We start from the raw sequence: 21027 nt of genomic DNA on the forward strand, positions 1-21027 counted from the left end.
TTATATTCTACAACACAACATTCTGGTTCCATTATATTCTACAACACAACATTCTGGTTCCATTATATTCTACAACACAACATTCTGGTTCCATTATATTCTACAACACAACATTCTGGTTGCAAGTTCCACACAGGCAAACAGATAGGACCAGACAGTGTTATCATACATCATTTTTTGGCCCATCCGCCAGACAGAGTTAATCGATGCGTTCCTTGTTGGTTGTGAGTGAGTGCCAGATAGATAACTTTTGGTTTGAAGAATTGAAGACGGACTCCACCGGAAAATGTTTTTTGATGTTTGTTATAATAGGAGTGTGAGGTAGAGCGGTAGGAGTCAGAGAGTTTGTCAAAAAGTAGAGAATGTCAATCAAATACTCCATCTGACAAAGCCCTCTCCTCTGCTACTGTACAAATAAATACAAAATGTAATTCTACCTACTATACATAGAATAATACTATGATGTTGCAAGCTTCTTGACGTTGGAAATGAAAACATAAAGTAAGCTCCTTTGATGCTTGTCCTAGATGAGCTCTTCTCACACACCCACTGAGATTAAAGTGATCACAGACACACATGGTGACAGATCTACAATGACAACAGGCTATTGTGCAGCTATATAGGAGTCTCGCACGTTGGTGATACTAACCACAGCCACTGTGAAGCACCCATGAGCCTGACAAGCGAGACTACTTGCATGTGAGAATTAATACTACTTTGTTGGTACATTGCTAATTTAGCTGATATTTTATCTGCATTAAATATGCCAGTCATACGTAAATTGAGACTTTTACATGCCCCACTTTCTTTATTCAGAGTCAGACAGCTTTGGATAAAAGCCACTTTTCTAAATAAATTGTCCAGCTAAGGCTAAAGCATAGAAAATACAACTTGCAGAGCAGCTCAACTGTAAATCTCCTAGGGGGAAAACCTTCTTTAAAAGCCAAACAGGTCAGTCAGTAGCCCAAGCGCATAATGCCCAAAGACCAAGACTCTGTGCCTATTTTTAGCATCATCACCCAAGTCCTTAGACATTGTCTCAAATGACACCCTAGTCCCTATATAGTGTACTGCTTTTGACCAGAGCCCCGTGGGGGGATAGGATGCCATTATGGACAGATCCCTTGTTTTAACAAATCTGCCCCTAGTGAAATGGTTCCTCCTACATCAAGGCCTGATTGGCTGATACAGCGTGACTGCGGTTTCAGACAAAATGGCACCTTATTCCCTATGTAGTGCACTAGGTTTGACCAGGGCCCACAGGACAGTAGTGTGTTATGTAGGGGAAATGGTGCCATTTGGGACTCACAGCCTGGGTCAGAGGCCGTTAATGGTGGGTGAGGGGCTGGAGGTCTAGGCACTAGGAAGGGAACATGTATCCATCCACATTGAGTAAGCATGAGGGGCTGAAGGTCTAGCAGAGCTGAAGGAAAATGTTCCTTTGAAATAATATACACTGACTGTACAAACCATTAGGAAATAATATTGAGTTGCACCCCTGATTTTGCCCTCAGAACAGTCTCAATTCGTCAGGGCATGGTCACTACAAATGTGTCAAAAGCGTTCCACAGGGATGCTGGCCCATGTTGACTCCGATGCTTCCCACAGTTGTGTCAAGTTGGCTGGATGCCGTTTGGGTGGTGGACCATTGTTGATCCACACGGGAAACTGCTGAGAGTGACAAACCCAGCAGCGTTGCAGTTCTTGTCACAAACCGGTGCGCCTGGTACCTACTACCATAACCCGTTCAAAAACACTTAACTATTTTGTCTTGCACATTCACCCTCTGAAAGGCACGCATACACATTCCATGTCTCAATTGTCTTGCTCAATTGAAAGAGCAAGTGTTCCTAATGTTTTGAACACTCAGTGTATGTTTAATGGGCAATAAAGATGTCTAGCCTATTGTAGGCAGAGAACATGTAGTCCAGTCCTCCGTACATGAGCCAGCAGCCTATGGCAGGGTTGACCTCTCTCTCCTGTGCATTCCAGTCGATGAAAGCTCAAGTCAGGGTTGACCTCTCTCTCCTGTGTGTTCCGGTTGATGAAAGCTCCCTCTCTCTCCTGTGTGTTCCGGTCGATGAAAGCTCCCTCTCTCTCCTGTGTGTTCCGGTCGATGAAAGCTCAAGTCAGGGTTGACCTCTCTCTCCTGTGTGTTCCGGTTGATGAAAGCTCCCTCTCTCTCCTGTGTGTTCCGGTTGATGAAAGCTCCCTCTCTCTCCTGTGTGTTCCGGTCGATGAAAGCTCAAGTCAGGGTTGACCTCTCTCTCCTGTGTGTTCCGGTCGATGAAAGCTCCCTCTCTCTCCTGTGTGTTCCGGTCGATGAAAGCTCCCTCTCTCTCCTGTGTGGTCCGGTCGATGAAAGCTCCCTCTCTCTCCTGTGTGGTCCGGTCGATGAAAGCTCAAGTCAGAGTTGACCTCTCTCTCCTGTGTGTTCCGGTTGATGAATGCTCAAGTCAGAGTTGACCTCTCTCTCTCTTCTATCTTGATGTGCTTGCTTGCTTGCCTGTCTCATACCCTCATGGAATACTTTCACAAAAAAAAAAGTCAATACCTCATTGTTCACAAAAGTGAGATCTCACCTGGCAGCCAGTCCTCCTGGTCGTAGGTTGGAGACGCGGGGCTTTCCGTCCTTGTCTGTTCCTCCGGAGATGGTGAGGCCCAAGGTGCTGCCTTCCTTCTTAATCAGCTCTACTATCGTCACACCCCGCAGATCTTCTACCCCAAACACAAACACACACAGCACACACAGACACAGTCAATAATAGTATGGATGTTATAGTAACCAAGCTGTCACAACCACAAGGACACTTAGGCTGCGTTTATACAGGCCGACAAATTCTGATCAGCTGTTTCCCATAATTGTACAAACAATCAGAATTGGCCATAGAACCACAGGAACCACTGAGGTAACATCTGGTTAGTATATATCAGCTCTTCTACCCATAAACACAACCAAGGTTTTAATGGCTATATATTAGCTTAGTGAGCTTTCTCGGCATGTACTGTTGCTCTAATGACTTGGAACAGGAGTTTTTCCAGACCGTCTCCAACACAATCTTTCTCTGCAATCTGCTTCTCGTTTGGCCCAAGAGTCACACTGAACCTCTAGTGAATATTACATATGTAACTCATGGGTATTCACAATGCATGGTACACAAGATAAATAGTGCATCATCTGTTCTTCTCTTATGTGTGGCCCTTAAACGTAAAAGCCCACAGCCTTTGGATAGGTGTAGAGCAGTGGTTCTCCATCCTGATCCTGGGGACCCAAAGCATTTTTTGTTGTCAACACATTAGGTTGCTGTTACTCACGTCCCTATTGCAGTTTACAGCCCTTCGTATTTGTATTTATTACGGATCCCCCATTAGCTGTTGCCAAGGCAGCAGCTACACTTCCTGGGGTTTTAAAGCGTTTTTGGGTCCCCAGGACCATGATTAAGATCCTCTGGTTTAAAGGAGTAGATGTTGAGAGGAACCAGCCTAAGAACGTGATACAAAAGCGGAGTTGTCTGTTTTGTTCACTAGGAGTCTCGTCCTCAGGATGTAATTGGTGTGTTGTCTGTTTTGTTCACTAGGAGTCCTCAGGATGTAATTGGTGTGTTGTATAGTTTTGTTCACTAGGATGTAAATGGTGTCAGTCATGTAAGAGCGCCAGATGCATAATAGTAATTTAAAGTGAAACAGTGTAGCTACATGTAAAGAAAGTGATTATGAACCCCACAAACGTTGTGACCAGGTGCTACTAATCACCCCAAACAACTACAAACAGGCAGACCTACTCCAAACAACTACAAACAGGTAGACCTACTCCAAACAACCCAAACAGGCAGACCTACTCCAAACAACCCCAAACAGGTAGACCTACTCCAAACAACCCCAAACAGGTAGACCTACTCCAAACAACCCCAAACAGGTAGACCTACTCCAAACAACCCCAAACAGGTACACCTACAACACTAAACAGGTAGACCTACTCCAAACAACCCCAAACAGGTAGACCTACTCCAAACAACCCCAAACAGGTAGACCTACTCCAAACAACCCCAAACAGGTAGACCTACTCCAAACAACCCCAAACAGGTAGACCTACTCCAAACAACCCCAAACAGGTACACCTACAACACTAAACAGGTAGACCTACTCCAAACAACCCCAAACAGGTAGACCTACTCCAAACAACCCAAATAGGTAGACCTACTCCAAACAACCCAAACAGGTAGACCTACTCCAAACAACCCAAACAGGTAGACCTACTCCAAACAACCCAAACAGGTAGACCAACTCCAAACAACCCAAACAGGTAGACCTACTCCAAACAACCCCAAACAGGTAGACCTACTCCAAACAACCCAAATAGGTAGACCTACTCCAAACAACCCAAATAGGTAGACCAACTCCAAACAACCCAAACAGGTAGACCTACTCCAAACAACCCAAACAGGTAGACCTACTCCAAACAACCCAAACCGGTAGACCTACTCCAAACAACCCCAAACAGGTACACCTACAACCCCAAACAGGTAGACCTACTCCAAACAACCCCAAACAGGTACACCTACAACCCCAAACAGGTAGACCTACTCCAAACAACCCCAAACAGGTACACCTACAACACTAAACAGGTAGACCTACTCCAAACAACCCAAACAGGTAGACCTACTCCAAACAACTCCAAACAGGTAGACCTACTCCAAACAACCCAAACAGGTAGACCTACTCCAAACAACCCCAAACAGGTAGACCTACTCCAAACAACCCCAAACAGGTAGACCTACTCCAAACAACCCCAAACAGGCAGACCTACTCCAAACAACTCCAAACAGGTACACCTACAACCCCAAACAGGTAGACCTACTCCAAACAACCCCAAACAGGTAGACCTACTCCAAACAACCCCAAACAGGCAGACCTACTCCAAACAACTCCAAACAGGTACACCTACAACCCCAAACAGGTAGACCTACTCCAAACAACCCCAAACAGGTACACCTACAACCCCAAACAGGCAGACCTACTCCAAACAACCCAAACAGGTAGACCTACTCCAAACAACCCCAAACAGGTACACCTACAACCCCAAACAGGCAGACCTACTCCAAACAACCCAAACAGGTAGACCTACTCCAAACAACCCCAAACAGGTAGACCTACTCCAAACAACCCAAACAGGTAGACCTACTCCAAACAACCCCAAACAGGCAGACCTACTCCAAACAACCCCAAACAGGTAGACCTACTCCAAACAACCCAAACAGGTAGACCTACTCCAAACAACCCAAACAGGTAGACCTACTCCAAACAACCCCAAACAGGTAGACCTACTCCAAACAACCCAAACAGGTAGACCTACTCCAAACAACCCCAAACAGGTAGACCTACTCCAAACAACCCAAATAGGTAGACCTACTCCAAACAACCCCAAACAGGTAGACCTACTCCAAACAACCCCAAACAGGTAGACCTACTCCAAACAACCCTAAAGAATCCCCAGTCAACATGCTTTCTCTGCTGAGTTTATAAAACGTTAAAAAGAGCATCACAGTTGTTTTATGTCCGGTGTTGTCAACACATTAGGTTGCTGTTACTCACGTCCCTATTGCAGTATACAGCCCTTCGTATTTGTATTTATTACGGATCCCCCATTAGCTGTTGCCAAGGCAGCAGCTACACTTCCAGGGGTTTTAACAGCATGTACAAAAGTCGATTTAATCCACAGTTGAATTAGTCCCCTCGTTAAGGGCTTGTACGTAAGAATTTCACTGTAAGGCGAAATACCTGTTGTATTCGGCACATGTGACAAATACAATTTGATTTGATTTAAAGTAGTGGGGGGTTAAAAACTCACGTCCTGTTGTAAATCAAAGGAGAAGATCCAGGCTTGCGCTCTCAATATCCACCCAAAGGAATGTTCTTTCTTTCAACAGACCTTTCCCACTGAAACTCTGACATGTTCAAAAGCAAATACTGGAACAATATTTCCAACTTAGAACTTGGGGAATGGGCAGAGGTGATCTATAGAACACTAATGTAATTTAGTTTGCTATTTTGTGATGTCATTAAACATTTAATAAAGGACATACTGTAACTTGGAAAGTATACCCACTACATGTATGAAGTTTCCATACTATGTGTTTTGCATGTAATATGAAAAAATATGAAAGTGTTTTCGTTAAGAGAAGGATGTGATTTGAGAAACTATAAGAGATAATTGTTAACCATGGACTTTGCACAGTGAGTAGTTACCGCCCTGAGTGAGGTCACAGAGTGTGTCAGCCTGCCAGAACCGCCACTTTCCTGCACACTGTATAAATGATGGGTTAAGAGAGTACATACCAGACCAGAAAGATGTGAAGCTACAGCTGCACGTTTAAAGTGGTTTGAACTCTGAATCTCAACACGAGGTAGAGACGATAAACGCATCTCCCGGACAATCACTGGTATGGCTGATTAGCTGTCCTAAGTAAAGTATCTTCGAAAGCAAATTTAAGAAGGACCATTCTGCTACTCTGCTCAAACCATCGTATTACGCTACTCTCATCACCCCAATGGGAATCCATCGATAAGGCTGGCTAGACTACCTTCAACAAAGCATCATCAAGAGTGAATGGAAGGAAAATAAACTCTGTAGTTCTGTTCAGGACTACACGACAAGTCACTGGATACCGGACAACTACAAAGAAGGACAACAGTATAAGACTTGTCAGAACCATTTTGGACAATCAGAGCCTTACAAGCGTGCCGCGAAAAGGCCCAAACCCCTTCCTAAGGTGGCCCTGTTCAGTGAGAGCTCCACAGCGACCCCAGACATTACACGTAAATACATTCATGATTTCTTACTCAAAGTGGGCGGTGGTTTGTCTGCAAAGTATATGGTTAATGTAGGTGAGAGTAGTTTCGGAATGTACCAATGTTAAGTGTCTCAGTCTCTCTCTCTCTCCCGCTCTCTCTCCCTCTCCATCTCTTCTTTAACAAGCAGCCATGTTGTTGTCATTCTGCTAGGGACCTGTTTTCAGCTAATTATGTCTCTAGACAATAACTGGTGCAGTGTGTATGTTTATCCTGTGTTCCCACTTAATTAGACAGTAAATAAATAATTAAACCAATTTGTGTAGTACTGAATCATGAGTAAGGCTCGGGTTTTTGCAGATGCAAGGAGGTTACGACTGTTCAGAATGATGATATGATACGAGGTTATGATTAATACTGTCATGTTGTGTCTTGTCTCTGTCCTTTCCCTTCACCCTGTCTCCCTCTGCTGGTCGTTGTTATGTTACCTTTTCTCCCCCGCTTTCCCCCAGCTGTCCCTTGTCTCCTCTAACTACCCGTTCCCCACCTGTTCCCTGTTTCCCTCTGATTAGGTCCCTATATCTCTCTCTGTTTCTGCTCCTGTCCTTGTCGGATTCTTGTTTGTTTGTGTTTCATGCCTGAGCCAGACTATCGTCATGTTTGCTGTAACCTTGTCCTGTCCTGTCGGAATCTGCCGGTCTATCTGAGCCTACCTAAGTTTGGTTATTAAAGAAGCTCTGTTTAAGTTAGTTCGCTTTTGGGTCCTCATTCACTCACCATAACAGAAGAATCCGACCAAGAATGGACCCAGCGACTTCGGATCCTCTCCACTCAGCCGTCGGAATCCAGGGAGCGATGCTAGGCAGACACGAGCAGGAAGTGTCTGCTGCTCGACATGCCGTTGAGACCCTGGCCACCCAAGTCTCCAACCTCACAGAACAGGTTCACCATCTCCGCCTCGATCCACCGGCCACTTCCAGGGCTTTCGAATCTCCGGAGCCCAGAATCAATAACCCGCCGTGTTACTCTGGGGAGCCCACTGAATGCCGCTCGTTCCTCACCCAGTGTGATATTGTGTTTTCTCTCCAGCCCAACACTTACTCCAGGAGCACTGCTCGTGTCGCCTACGTCATATCTCTCCTTATTGGACGGGCTCGTGAGTGGGGCACGGCAATCTGGGAGGCAAGGGCTGAGTGTACTAACCAGTATCAGGACTTTAAGGAGGAGATGATACGGGTTTTTGATCGATCTGTTTTTGGGGAGGAGGCTTCCAGGGCCCTGTCTTCCCTATGTCAAGGTAATCGATCCATAACAGACTACTCTATTGAGTTTCGCACTCTTGCTGCCTCCAGTGGCTGGAACGAGCCGGCTTTGCTCGCTCGTTTTCTGGAGGGTCTCCGCGCAGAGGTAAAGGATGAGATTCTCTCCCGGGAGGTCCCTTCCAGCGTGGATTCCCTGATTGAACTCGCTATTCGCATTGAGCGACGGGTTGATCTGCGTCACCGAGCTCGTGGAAAGGAGCTCGCGTTCTCCGTTGCTCCCCTCTCCGCATCACTACCATCTTCCTCTGCCGGCTCGGGAGCTGAGCCTATGCAGCTGGGAGGTATCCGCATCTCGACTAAGGAGAGGGAACGGAGAATCACCAACCGCCTCTGTCTCTATTGCGGTTCTGCTGGTCATTTTGTCACTTCATGTCCAGTAAAAGCCAGAGCTCATCAGTAAGCGGAGGGCTACTGGTGAGCGCTACTACTCCTGTCTCTCCTTCAAGATCCTGCACTACCTTGTCGGTCCATCTACGCTGGACCGGTTCGTCAGCTTCCTGCAGTGCCTTAATAGACTCTGGGGCGGAGGGCTGTTTTATGGACGAGACCTGGGCTCGGGAACATGACCTTCCTCTCAGACAGTTAAGGGAGTCCACGGCCTTGTTCGCCCTGGATGGTAGTCCTCTCCCCAGGATTCAGCGTGAGACGCTACCTTTAACCCTCACTGTTTCTGGTAATCATAGCGAAACCATTTCTTTTTTGATTTTTCGTTCACCTTTTACACCTGTTGTTTTGGGCCATCCCTGGCTAGTTTGTCATAATCCTTCCATTAATTGGTCTAGTAATTCTATCCTCTCCTGGAACGTCTCTTGTCATGTGAAATGTTTAATGTCTGCTATCCCTCCTGTTTCCTCTGTCTCTTCTTCACAGGAGGAGCCTGGTGATTTGACAGGGGTGCCGGAGGAATATCACGATCTGCGCACGGTGTTCAGTCGGTCCAGGGCCACCTCTCTTCCTCCACACCGGTCGTATGATTGTAGTATTGATCTCCTTCCGGGAACCACTCCCCCCCGGGGTAGACTATACTCTCTGTCGGCTCCCGAACGTAAGGCTCTCGAGGATTATTTGTCTGTAGCTCTTGACGCCGGTACCATAGTCCCCTCCTCCTCTCCCGCCGGAGCGGGGTTTTTTTTTGTCAAGAAGAAGGACGGGTCTCTGCGCCCCTGCATAGATTATCGAGGGCTGAATGACATAACAGTTAAGAATCGTTATCCGCTTCCTCTTATGTCTTCAGCCTTCGAGATCCTGCAGGGAGCCAGGTTTTTCACTAAGTTGGACCTTCGTAACGCTTACCATCTCGTGCGCATCAGGGAGGGGGACGAGTGGAAGACGGCGTTTAACACTCCGTTAGGGCACTTTGAATACCGGGTTCTTCCTTTCGGCCTCGCTAACGCTCCAGCTGTCTTTCAGGCATTAGTCAATGATGTCCTGAGAGACATGCTGAACATCTTTGTTTTCGTTTACCTTGACGATATCCTGATTTTTTCACCGTCACTCCAGATTCATGTTCAGCACGTTCGACGTGTCCTCCAGCGCCTTTTAGAGAATTGTCTTTTTGTGAAGGCTGAGAAGTGCACTTTTCATGCCTCCTCCGTCACATTTCTCGGTTCTGTTATTTCCGCTGAAGGCATTAAGATGGATCCCGCTAAAGTCCAAGCTGTCATTGATTGGCCCGTCCCTAAGTCACGCGTCGAGCTGCAGCGCTTTCTCGGCTTCGCGAACTTCTATCGTCGTTTCATCCGTAATTTCGGTCAGGTGGCCGCTCCTCTCACAGCCCTTACTTCTGTCAAGACGTGCTTTAAGTGGTCCGTTTCCGCCCAGGGAGCTTTTGATCTCCTCAAGAATCGTTTTACATCCGCTCCTATCCTTGTTACACCTGACGTCTCTAGACAGTTCGTTGTCGAGGTTGACGCGTCAGAGGTGGGCGTGGGAGCCATTCTTTCTCAGCGCTCCCTCTCTGACGACAAGGTCCACCCATGCGCGTATTTTTCTCATCGCCTGTCGCCGTCGGAACGTAACTATGATGTGGGTAACCGCGAACTGCTCGCCATCCGGTTAGCCCTAGGCGAATGGCGACAGTGGTTGGAGGGGGCGACCGTTCCTTTTGTCGTTTGGACTGACCATAGGAACCTTGAGTACATCCGTTCTGCCAAACGACTTAATGCGCGTCAGGCGCGTTGGGCGCTGTTTTTCGCTCGTTTCGAGTTCGTGATTTCTTATCGTCCGGGCTCTAAGAACACCAAGCCTGATGCTTTGTCTCGTCTCTTCAGTTCTTCAGTAGCCTCCACTGACCCCGAGGGGATTCTCCCTGAGGGGCGTGTTGTCGGGTTGACTGTCTGGGGAATTGAGAGGCAGGTAAAACAAGCGCTCACTCACACTCCGTCGCCGCGCGCTTGTCCTAGGAACCTTCTTTTCGTTCCCGTTCCTACTCGTCTGGCCGTTCTTCAGTGGGCTCACTCTGCCAAGTTAGCCGGCCACCCTGGCGTTCGGGGTACGCTTGCTTCCATTCGCCAGCGTTTTTGGTGGCCCACCCGGGAGCATGACACGCGTCGTTTCGTGGCTGCTTGTTCGGTCTGCGCGCAGACTAAGTCCGGTAACTCTCCTCCTGCCGGCCGTCTCAGGCCGCTTCCTATTCCCTCTCGACCGTGGTCTCACATCGCCTTAGATTTTGTCACCGGACTGCCTTCGTCAGCGGGGAAGACTGTTATTCTTACGGTTGTCGATAGGTTCTCTAAGGCGGCCCATTTCATTCCCCTTGCTAAGCTTCCTTCTGCTAAAGAGACGGCACAAATCATCATCGAGAATGTTTTCAGAATTCATGGCCTTCCGTCAGACGTCGTTTCGGACAGAGGTCCGCAATTCACGTCTCAATTTTGGAGGGAGTTTTGCCGTTTGATTGGGGCTTCCGTCAGTCTCTCTTCCGGCTTTCACCCCCAGTCTAACGGTCAAGCAGAACGGGCCAATCAGACTATTGGTCGCATCTTACGCAGTCTTTCTTTTCGCAACCCTGCGTCTTGGTCAGAACAGCTCCCCTGGGCAGAATACGCCCACAACTCGCTTCCTTCGTCTGCGACCGGGCTATCTCCTTTTCAGAGTAGCCTCGGGTACCAGCCTCCGCTGTTCTCATCTCAGTTCGCCGAGTCCAGCGTCCCCTCCGCTCAGGCTTTTGTCCAACGTTGCGAGCGCACCTGGAAGAGGGTCAGGTCTGCACTTTGCCGTTATAGGACGCAGACTGTGAGGGCTGCTAATAAGCGTAGAACTAAGAGTCCTAGATATTGTCGCGGTCAGAGAGTTTGGCTCTCCACTCAGAACCTTCCCCTTAAGACGGCTTCTCGCAAGTTGACCCCGCGGTTCATTGGTCCGTTCCGTATTTCTCGGGTCATTAATCCTGTCGCAGTTCGACTTCTTCTTCCGCGATACCTTCGTCGCGTCCACCCGGTCTTCCATGTCTCCTGTATTAAGCCCGTTCTTCGCGCCCCCGCTCGTCTTCCCCCCCCCCCCCCCCATCCTTGTCGAGGGCGCACCCATCTACAGGGTCCGCAGGATTTTGGACATGCGTCCACGGGGCCGTGGTCACCAGTACCTTGTCGATTGGGAGGGGTACGGTCCTGAGGAGAGGAGTTGGGTTCCCTCTCGGGACGTGCTGGACCGTGCGCTGATCGAGGATTTCCTCCGTTGCCGCCAGGTTTCCTCCTCGAGTGCGCCAGGAGGCGCTCGGTGAGTGGGGGGGTACTGTCATGTTGTGTCTTGTCTCTGTCCTTTCCCTTCACCCTGTCTCCCTCTGCTGGTCGTTGTTATGTTACCTTTTCTCCCCCGCTTTCCCCCAGCTGTCCCTTGTCTCCTCTAACTACCCGTTCCCCACCTGTTCCCTGTTTCCCTCTGATTAGGTCCCTATATCTCTCTCTGTTTCTGCTCCTGTCCTTGTCGGATTCTTGTTTGTTTGTGTTTCATGCCTGAGCCAGACTATCGTCATGTTTGCTGTAACCTTGTCCTGTCCTGTCGGAATCTGCCGGTCTATCTGAGCCTACCTAAGTTTGGTTATTAAAGAAGCTCTGTTTAAGTTAGTTCGCTTTTGGGTCCTCATTCACTCACCATAACAAATACGTTGACTGTTTATAGATGTGATAGGTAAATGATTCGGGAGATGGTAACTCTTTAAAGAACCGCTCTCGTGGTGCCCCAGATCCTAATGAGTTAATTGTTACATGATTAATTTCATTGGGTATCAATTAAACATAGTTGGTTAATTAGATAAATAACTTCAGATTGAAAATGGCAGCATCTTTTCTTTGCCAACAAGAGAGCTGTGAACAGCTTCGAAAGTTTGTGGTCGCTTGGGTCGAGATGTGGGGGTTCGTTACTATGCCGATAAATGACCATGTCCATCCAGACCTTTGCCATCTAGGACTTTTGTGTGACCGAACCTTCTCCAATAGTAATTGAGTAGCCCTGCTCTACGGGGTTGTGACAACAAAAAGGAAGCTGACCTATGTTTTAGCAGGGACGTTTGGTAGGGAGACTTGATACCTATTATTTATTAGGGAAGTTTGGTAGGGAGACCTGATACCTATGTTTTATCAGGGAAGTTTGGTAGGGAGACCTGATACCTATGTTTTAGCAGGGAAGTTTGGTAGGGAGACATGATACCTATGTTTTATCAGGGAAGTTTGGTAGGGAGACCTGATACCTATGTTTTAGCAGGGAAGTTTGGTAGGGAGACCTGATACCTATGTTTTAGCAGGGACGTTTGGTAGGGAGACCTGAGACCTATGTTTTATCAGGGAAGTTTGGTAGGGAGACCTGATACCTATGTTTTAGCAGGGAAGTTTGGTAGGGAGACCTGATACATATGTTTTATCAGGGAAGTTTGGTAGGGAGACCTGATACCTATGTTTTATCAGGGAAGTTTGGTAGGGAGACCTGATACCTATGTTTTAGCAGGGACGTTTGGTAGGGAGACCTGATACCTATGTTTTAGCAGGGACGTTTGGTAGGGAGACTTGATACCTATGTTTTAGCAGGGAAGTTTGGTAGGGAGACCTGATACCTATGTTTTATCAGGGAAGTTTGGTAGGGAGACCTGATACCTATGTTTTAGCAGGGAAGTTTGGTAGGGAGACTTGATACCTATGTTTTATCAGGGAAGTTTGGTAGGGAGACCTGATACCTATGTTTTAGCACGGAAGTTTGGTAGGGAGACCTGATACCTATGTTTTATCAGGGAAGTTTGGTAGGGTGATTTAATACCTATGTTTTAGCAGGGAAGTTTGGTAGGGAGACCTGATACCTATGTTTTATCAGGGAAGTTTGGTAGGGTGATTTAATACCTAGGTTTTATCAGGGAAGTTTGGTAGGGAGACCTGATACCTATGTTTTATCAGGGAAGTTTGGTAGGGAGACCTGATACCTATGTTTTAGCAGGGAAGTTTGGTAGGGTGATTTAATACCTAGGTTTTATCAGGGAAGTTTGGTAGGGAGACCTGATACCTATGTTTTAGCAGGGAAGTTTGGTAGGGTGATTTAATACCTAGGTTTTATCAGGGAAGTTTGGTAGGGAGACCTGATACCTATGTTTTATCAGGGAAGTTTGGTAGGGAGACCTGATACCTATGTTTTATCAGGGAAGTTTGGTAGGGTGATTTAATACCTATGTTTTAGCAGGGAAGTTTGGTAGGGAGACCTGATTTGTAACAACAAAAATCATTGTGTGGATCAGATTGTGAACCCAAACGTGTTTCATTCTAGAGTGGGGACAATAAATCAAAAAATAATTTGGTGAGGGTGTATGGAGCAGGTTTGTGTATTCATGTCTTCAGGATATTTTATTATCTATTTTAATTATTTGGTCTGATCAGTGGAACAATTCTCATTCTTACAATGGGAAATATAGTCATTTGTGTGATTGTTAGCAAAATCACTACTGTTATTGGTAGCACTTTATAATAAACTATTTGTCATGGATTAGTAAATAGTTTATTCATAATTGTATTATCATTACTCCATTCATAAGGTATATTATATTATATATTATATAGGTCCTTATTAATAATTGACTAATCCTTGTTTAAATCTTGTTGTGTGGCCTCACCTGAAGTGTGAGCTATTTGTACTTTATAAATGTTTTGAGTGACCAGTTTAATTTCTCACAAAAAAGATGGACATGCCATTAGTAGACATTCCAGCAGTACATAATGCTGCTTAACGTCTCAAAAATGACCTAGAACACGTCAATGGTTAAACAAGAACACATAAAGGAAATACATTTATTCACTAAAAACTATTGTGGACTTGAGAAAGAGTCGTAGTGTGAATGATTTGTTATTGTTGTCAACCTCATGAACGCAAACTAATCATAAAACAGGGAGATGCAGCCCAGACACAACAGCTAGCCGGACTGGCAAATTGTTCGCTAATGGATTTTTCTTCCTTCATTACTAATGTTATGTGATTGAGGTAGAAATGTAACGTGATGATTTACAGGTAGAAACCTTACATATATAACCTTTAAATGCTTCCAATGACGGTCGGAGTTAATTTTGTCTACAAGAAGAATAAAATTTTTCCTGACTGAATGACGATAACGAGACGAGATGGCCTAGAAAAAAACGCTAGCTATTACAAATTACTTTTTCATTTTAGTGGACGAAAAAGTGACAAGATGAGAATTCCACGTGGGCCTAATGGTCAGTTAATTTGTCCAATCACAAGCATGCATACAGAATATTTAACGCAATCATTGGCATAATTTACATCTTTCAGGCAGCCTCTTGTGTCACTTCCATCTTTTGAAGCCAGGACACTTCACTGGTAACTGAACTCAACTAGAAACAATAATTTTTACTCTCTCTTACTTTTCATGTAGGCTATGTTTGCTTTAATCTCATCAGAAGCTCAATTTTCCCGTGTGCCCTGTTATTCATTCATCCGTGCTGCGCATACAAATGTGAGTTGCGGTTGCTTTTTAAAAATGTTTTATTGAAAAAGAAAAACTAAATATATTTCTTGAATATTAGGACTACAGCAATAAGCTCAAATTCTCCTCTTTCTAAGAAACCACTGGTATTTACACCCTTGATGGTTATTATTGGGAGAAAATCAGATGGTCCGCATCTGAGTGATGGAAGCGGAGAGAACAGACCATGGCTCGGGTGGCTACCTGAATGTGCACATGAAGTTAGAGGTAGACTAAAATATTCCTTATTTAATAGAATATAATGCTATTATCGTCACTAAAATTGCTGTGACTAAAACTAGACTAAAACTAGACTACACATTGTTGGTGGACGTTTTGGGAATCTTGAAAAGTGTTATATACACTGAGTGTACAAAACATTAAGGACACCTTCCTAATATTAAGGGCACCTTCCGTATCCTCTGCAGCAGAGGTAACTCTGGGTCTTCCTTTCCTGTGGCGGTCCTCATGAGAGCCAGTTTCATCATAGAGCTTGAAATTGTCCGCATTGACTGACCTTCTTGTCTTAATAAAGTAATAATGGACTGTTGTTTCTCTGCTTATTTTAGCTGTTCTTGCCATAATATGGACTTGGTATTTTACCAAACAGGACTATATTCTGTATACCACCACTACCTTGTCACAACACAACTGATTGGCTCAAACATATTAAGAAGGAAAGAAAGTCCACAAATTAACTTTTAAAAAGGCACACCTGTTAATTGAAATGCATTCCAGGTGACTACCTCATGAAGCTGGTTGAGAGAACGCTAAGAGTGTGCAAAGCTGTCATCAAGGCAAAGGGTGGCTACTTTGAAGAATCTAAAACCTAAAATATATTTTGATTTGTTTAACACTTGTTTGGTTACTAATTGATTCCATATGTGTTATTTCATAGTTTTGTTCTCTTCACTATTATTCAACAACATAGAAAGTAGTAAACAAATAATAACATATATATGTAATGTGTAAGTGGTGCGTAACTGGTGGCAGTGAAGTCAGACGCAGGAGAGCAGAACTAGGTAATAGCCGGAGCAGTTTCATTTCAAAACCAACGGCATAAAGTATAAACCAACATGGGTAGAAAACCCGACGCACCAGTAACCATGTGCACAAGCACTTACAACAATACCACACAAAGACATGGGGGGAACAGAGAGTTAAATACACAACACTTAATGAGGGAAATGAGAAGCAGCTGTGTAGGAAAACAAGACAAAACAAATGGAAAATGAAAAGTGGATCGATGATGGCTAGAAGACCGGCGACGCCGACCACCGCCCGAACAAGGAGAGGAACCGACTTCGGTGGAAGTCGTGATAGTACCCCCCCCCCCCCCCCTCCACCAGAACACAGCATCTCTCCTCCGGTCTGTACCCCTCCCAGTCCACGAGGTACTGAAGGCCCCTCGCCTCGAATCCAGTATGGATCGAACGGAGTATGCCTGGGCCCCCTCGATGTCGAGAGGGAGCGTAGGAACCTTCTGCACCTCAGACTACTGGAGCGGGCCAGCCACCACCGGCCTGAGGAGAGACACATGGAACGAGGGATTAATACGGTAATCGGGGGGAAGCTGTAACCTGTATCTCACCTTGTTCAGTCTCCTCAGGACTTTAAATGGCCCCACAAACCGCGGACCCAGCTTCCGGCAGGGCAGGCGGAGGTTTTGGGTCAAGAGCCAGACCCGGCCTCACTGCGGTATGCGCTGGCTTTCTGGCGCAGCACGGCGCGCTGAAGGTGTACATGAGCGGCGTCCCAGGTCTCCTCCACACGCCGGAACCAGTTGTCCACCGCAGGAGCCTCGGTCTGACTCTGATGCCAAGGAGCCAGAACCGGCTGATACCCCAGTACGCACTGGAAGGGGGACAGGTAGGTGCAGGAGTGGCTCAGCGAGTTCTAGCCATCTCTGCCCAGGGCACAAAAGCCACCCACTCCCCCGGCCGGTCCTGGCAATAAGACCTCAGAAACCTACCCACATCTTGGTTAACTCTCTCCACCTGCCCATTACTCTCGGGGTGAAAACCTGAGGTAAGACTGAGTCTGCCTTCTTTTTGGAGAAGGCGAGAGCCAAATAGGCATATTCAGGGGGAGACCTGGTCTGGACTTTCCACCGTAGTAGCACCAATGGAAACCCCTAAACACCTCCCTGGGCACTCTCGTGACCACCCTGTGAGAGCCCTCTGTTGCCATAAAATGGTGAGGGTCATGACGAGCTAACCAGGGAAGGCCTAGTACCATGGGAAACGCAGGAGAGTCAATGAGGAAGAGAGTGATTATCTCCACGTGACCCCCCTGCGTCACCATGCCCAGGTGGATGGTAGCTTCCCTAATTACCCTGGACCCTAATGGTCGACTGTCCAGAGCGTGAACTGGGAAAGGCGTAACCACTGGAACAGTAGGGATCCCTAACCTATGGGCGAATGCTCTGTCGATAAAATTCCCAGCCGCACCTGAATCGACGAGCGCCTTATGCTGGGAATGCGGGGAAAACTCAGGAAAGTAAACATGCACAAACAGGTGTACAACAGAGGGCTCTGGATGAGAGTAGTGCAGGCTCACCGGGGGCAACGCCAGAGTGCCCTGCCTGCTGCCTCGACCCCTAGAGGAACCAACCCGGCACCGACCAGCAGTGTGACCCGGCACCGACCAACACGTGAAGGCCCCTCCTCCGGCCTCCCTGAGCGCAGCACCTCCCAGCTCCATAGGCACCGGAGCGGTGGTGCTGGGATAGGGAATCGACAGAGCCCTCTCTCTGGACGTCCGCGGGTGACCAGCAGGTTATCCAACTGAATGGACAGGTCCACCAGCTGGTCGAAGGTGAGGGTGCTATCCCTGCAGGCCAGCTCCCGACGGACATCCTCGCACAGACTGCAATGGTAGTAGTCGATAAGGGCCCTGTCGTTCCATCCCTCTCCGGCAGCCAGTGTCCGAAATTCCAGGGCGAACTCCTGTGCGCTCCTCGTCCCCTGCCTCAGGTGGAAAAAACTTAACCCGCCGCTGTACCCTCAGGCGGATGGTTGAAGAAGCTCCGTGAAGTCGCCCACCGCCGCATCTCCTCACGGCATTAGCCCACTCCAGGGCTTGAGTAGTGGGAACCACTGTTGTGCTGGTGGAGGCGCTGGAGGGACTCCCTGGAGGGACTCCTAGCAAAAGGAGAAGACTTCATAGCCGCGGGAAGTAGGAGAACTGAGGGCACCCCCTGAAAAATCTTAATAAAAAACTAAAGTGGTGCACTGGGCCTTTACTAGTCCTGTATTAGCAGACAGATATAGCCTTCTATCTCAGCCCCCCAAAAGTTTACAGTGCCGCAATATACAGTTGAAGTTGGAAGTTTACATACACTTAGGTTGGAGTCATTAAAACTCATTTTTCAACCACTCAAGTCGGTTAGGACATCTACTTTGTGCATGACACAACTAATTTTTCTAACAACTTTTTACAGACAGATTATTTCACTTATAATTCATTGTATCACAATTCCAGTGGGTCAGAAGTTTACATACACTATATTGACTGTGCCTTTAAACAGCTTGGAAAATTCCAGAAAATTATGTCATGGCTTTAGAAGCTTCTGATAGGCTAATTGACATCATTTGAGTCAATTGGAGGTGTACCTGTGGATGTATTTCAAGGCCTACCTTCAAACTCAGTGCCTCTTTCCTTGACATCATGGGAAAATCAAAAGAAATCAGCCAAGACGTCAGAAAAAAAATCGTAGACCTCCACAAGCCTGGGTCATCCTTGGGAGCAATTTCCAAACGCCTGAAGGTACCACGTTCATCTGTACAAACAATAGTACGCAAGTAAAAACACCATGGGACCACACAGGCATCATACCGCTCATGAAGGAGACGTGTTCTGTCTCCTAGAAATGAACGTACTTTGGTGCGAAAAGTGCAAAACAATCCCAGAACAACAGCAAAGGACCATGTGAAGATGCTGGAGGAAACAGGTATAAAAGTATCTATATCCACAGTAAAACGAGTCCTATATCGACATAACCTGAAAGGCCGCTCAGCAAGGAAGAAGCCACTGCTCCAAAACCGCCATAAAAAAAGTCACACTACGGTTTGCAACTGCACATGGGGACAAAGATCGTACTTTTTGGAGAAATGTCTTGTCTTTGGTCTGATGAAACAAAAATAGAACTGTTTGGCCATAATGACCATCGTTATGTTTGGAGGGAAAAGGGGGAGGCTTGCAAGCCGAAGGACACCATCCCAACCGTGAAGTACGGGGGTGGCAGCATCATGATGTGGGGGTGCTTTGCTGCAGGAGGGACTGGTGCACTTCACAAAATAGATGGCATCATGAAGATAGAAAATTATGTGGATATATTGAAGCAACATCTCAAGACATCAGTCAGGAAGTTAAAGCTTGGTCGCAAATGGGTCTTCCAAATGGACAATGACCCCAAGCATTCTTCAAAAGTTGTGGTAAAATGGCTTAAGGACAACAAAGTCAAGGTATTGGAGTGGCCATCACAAAGCCCAAACCTCAATCCTATATTAAATTTGTGGGCAGAACTGAAAAAGCATGTGTGAGCAAGGAGGCCTACAAACCTGAGTCAGTTACACCAGCTCTGTCAGGAGGAATGAGCCAAAATTCAACTAACTTACTGTGGGAAGCTTGTGGAAGGCTACCCGAAACGTTTGACCAAAGTTAAACAATTTTAAGGCAATGCTACAAAATACTAATTGAGTGTATGTAAACTTCTGACCCCCTGGGAATATGATGAAATAAATAAAAGCTGAAATAAATAATTCTCTCTACTATTATTCTGACATTTCACATTCTTAAAATAAAGTGGTGATCCTATAACTGCCCTAAGACTGGGAATTGTTACTTGAATTAAATGTCAGGAATGGTGAAAAACTGAGTTTAAATGTGTTTGGCTAAGGTGTATGTAAACTCCCGACTTCAACTGTATGACTTTACATATAAGAAATATGTACAAATGGACATGCAAATGTGTATTTTCTGCTTGCATGTAACACATTTCGACAAAAATAAATGTACTATATACATGCAAATGTGCATATCATGTTTCTGTGCACTACAGTATTGTACAGTATTGACTTTTCCCAGGAAACTTTTACCTACTGTTGAAATCGGTATCTAAAAAGCTCAGTGTGAAACACAATAGCGTTCAGCTCGACAAAACCGACCTTCTGGTATAGTACAGTAAGCAGTCAGTGTCTACAAAAAAATACAACAAAAGTGACATTTGTATATAACAAACACTTCCAGGGTTGACTGCCATGGTGAATTAAAAAACAACAACATTTTGACCAGTACGGCTCACACGATGACAAAAAAACTTTTCATTTTGGCGGCATTGGCCAATTTACCGACACAATAGGTTAGGTTTTGAATCATGAATAAAATGTTTTGGGTCGGTTACTACATTCTGCAGACATGCAATAAAGTTGAGACGACCCATAAAACAGATGTGACAACTTGCACTTACAGTTTGAGAATGTTAAGATTGTTTCAGAAAATTTGCCAAAGCGATTGAGAAAAACGGTTAAAAGCTGTAGTGTACCTTTACAGACAAACAAGCTATAGCTGTGGTGTACCATTACAGACAAACAAGCTATAGCTGTGGTGTACCATTAAAGACAAACAAGCTATAGCTGTGGTGTACCATTACAGACAAACAAGCTATAGCTGTGGTGTACCATTACAGACAAACAAGCTATAGCTGTGGTGTACCATTAGAGACAAACAAGCTATAGCTGTGGTGTACCATTACAGACAAACAAGCTATAGCTGTGGTGTACCATTACAGACAAACAAGCTATAGCTGTGGTGTACCATTACAGACAAACAAGCTATAGCTGTGGTGTACCATTACAGACAAACAAGCTATAGCTGTGGCGCGTTCAAAGTGCCACATTCCATATCATTACTGTCTGATGAAATCCTGGTAACTCCAAATTTGGTGTTTTAAATGTTTTGACA

At 46.1% G+C, this 21027-nt stretch overlaps 1 protein-coding gene across 5 annotated transcripts in view; it reads right to left on the bottom strand.

Annotated features, from left to right (window-relative positions):
* Nucleotides 1-21027, bottom strand: part of LOC110528605 (glutamate receptor-interacting protein 2) — a 325911-nt gene that overhangs the window by 98110 nt on the left and 206774 nt on the right. For 3 of the 5 annotated variants that reach the window (XM_036984211.1, XM_036984213.1, XM_036984214.1), the window contains exon 3: nt 2583-2718. In XM_036984211.1, coding sequence (XP_036840106.1) covers nt 2583-2718 — 136 coding nt within the window. The remainder of the gene's footprint in view (nt 1-2582; nt 2719-21027) is intronic. The other 2 variants (XM_036984212.1, XM_036984215.1) reach the window with 1 other exon arrangement.

Source organism: Oncorhynchus mykiss, chromosome 7 (genome assembly GCF_013265735.2).
Source record: "Oncorhynchus mykiss isolate Arlee chromosome 7, USDA_OmykA_1.1, whole genome shotgun sequence".
Taxonomy (NCBI): Eukaryota; Metazoa; Chordata; class Actinopteri; order Salmoniformes; family Salmonidae; genus Oncorhynchus; species Oncorhynchus mykiss.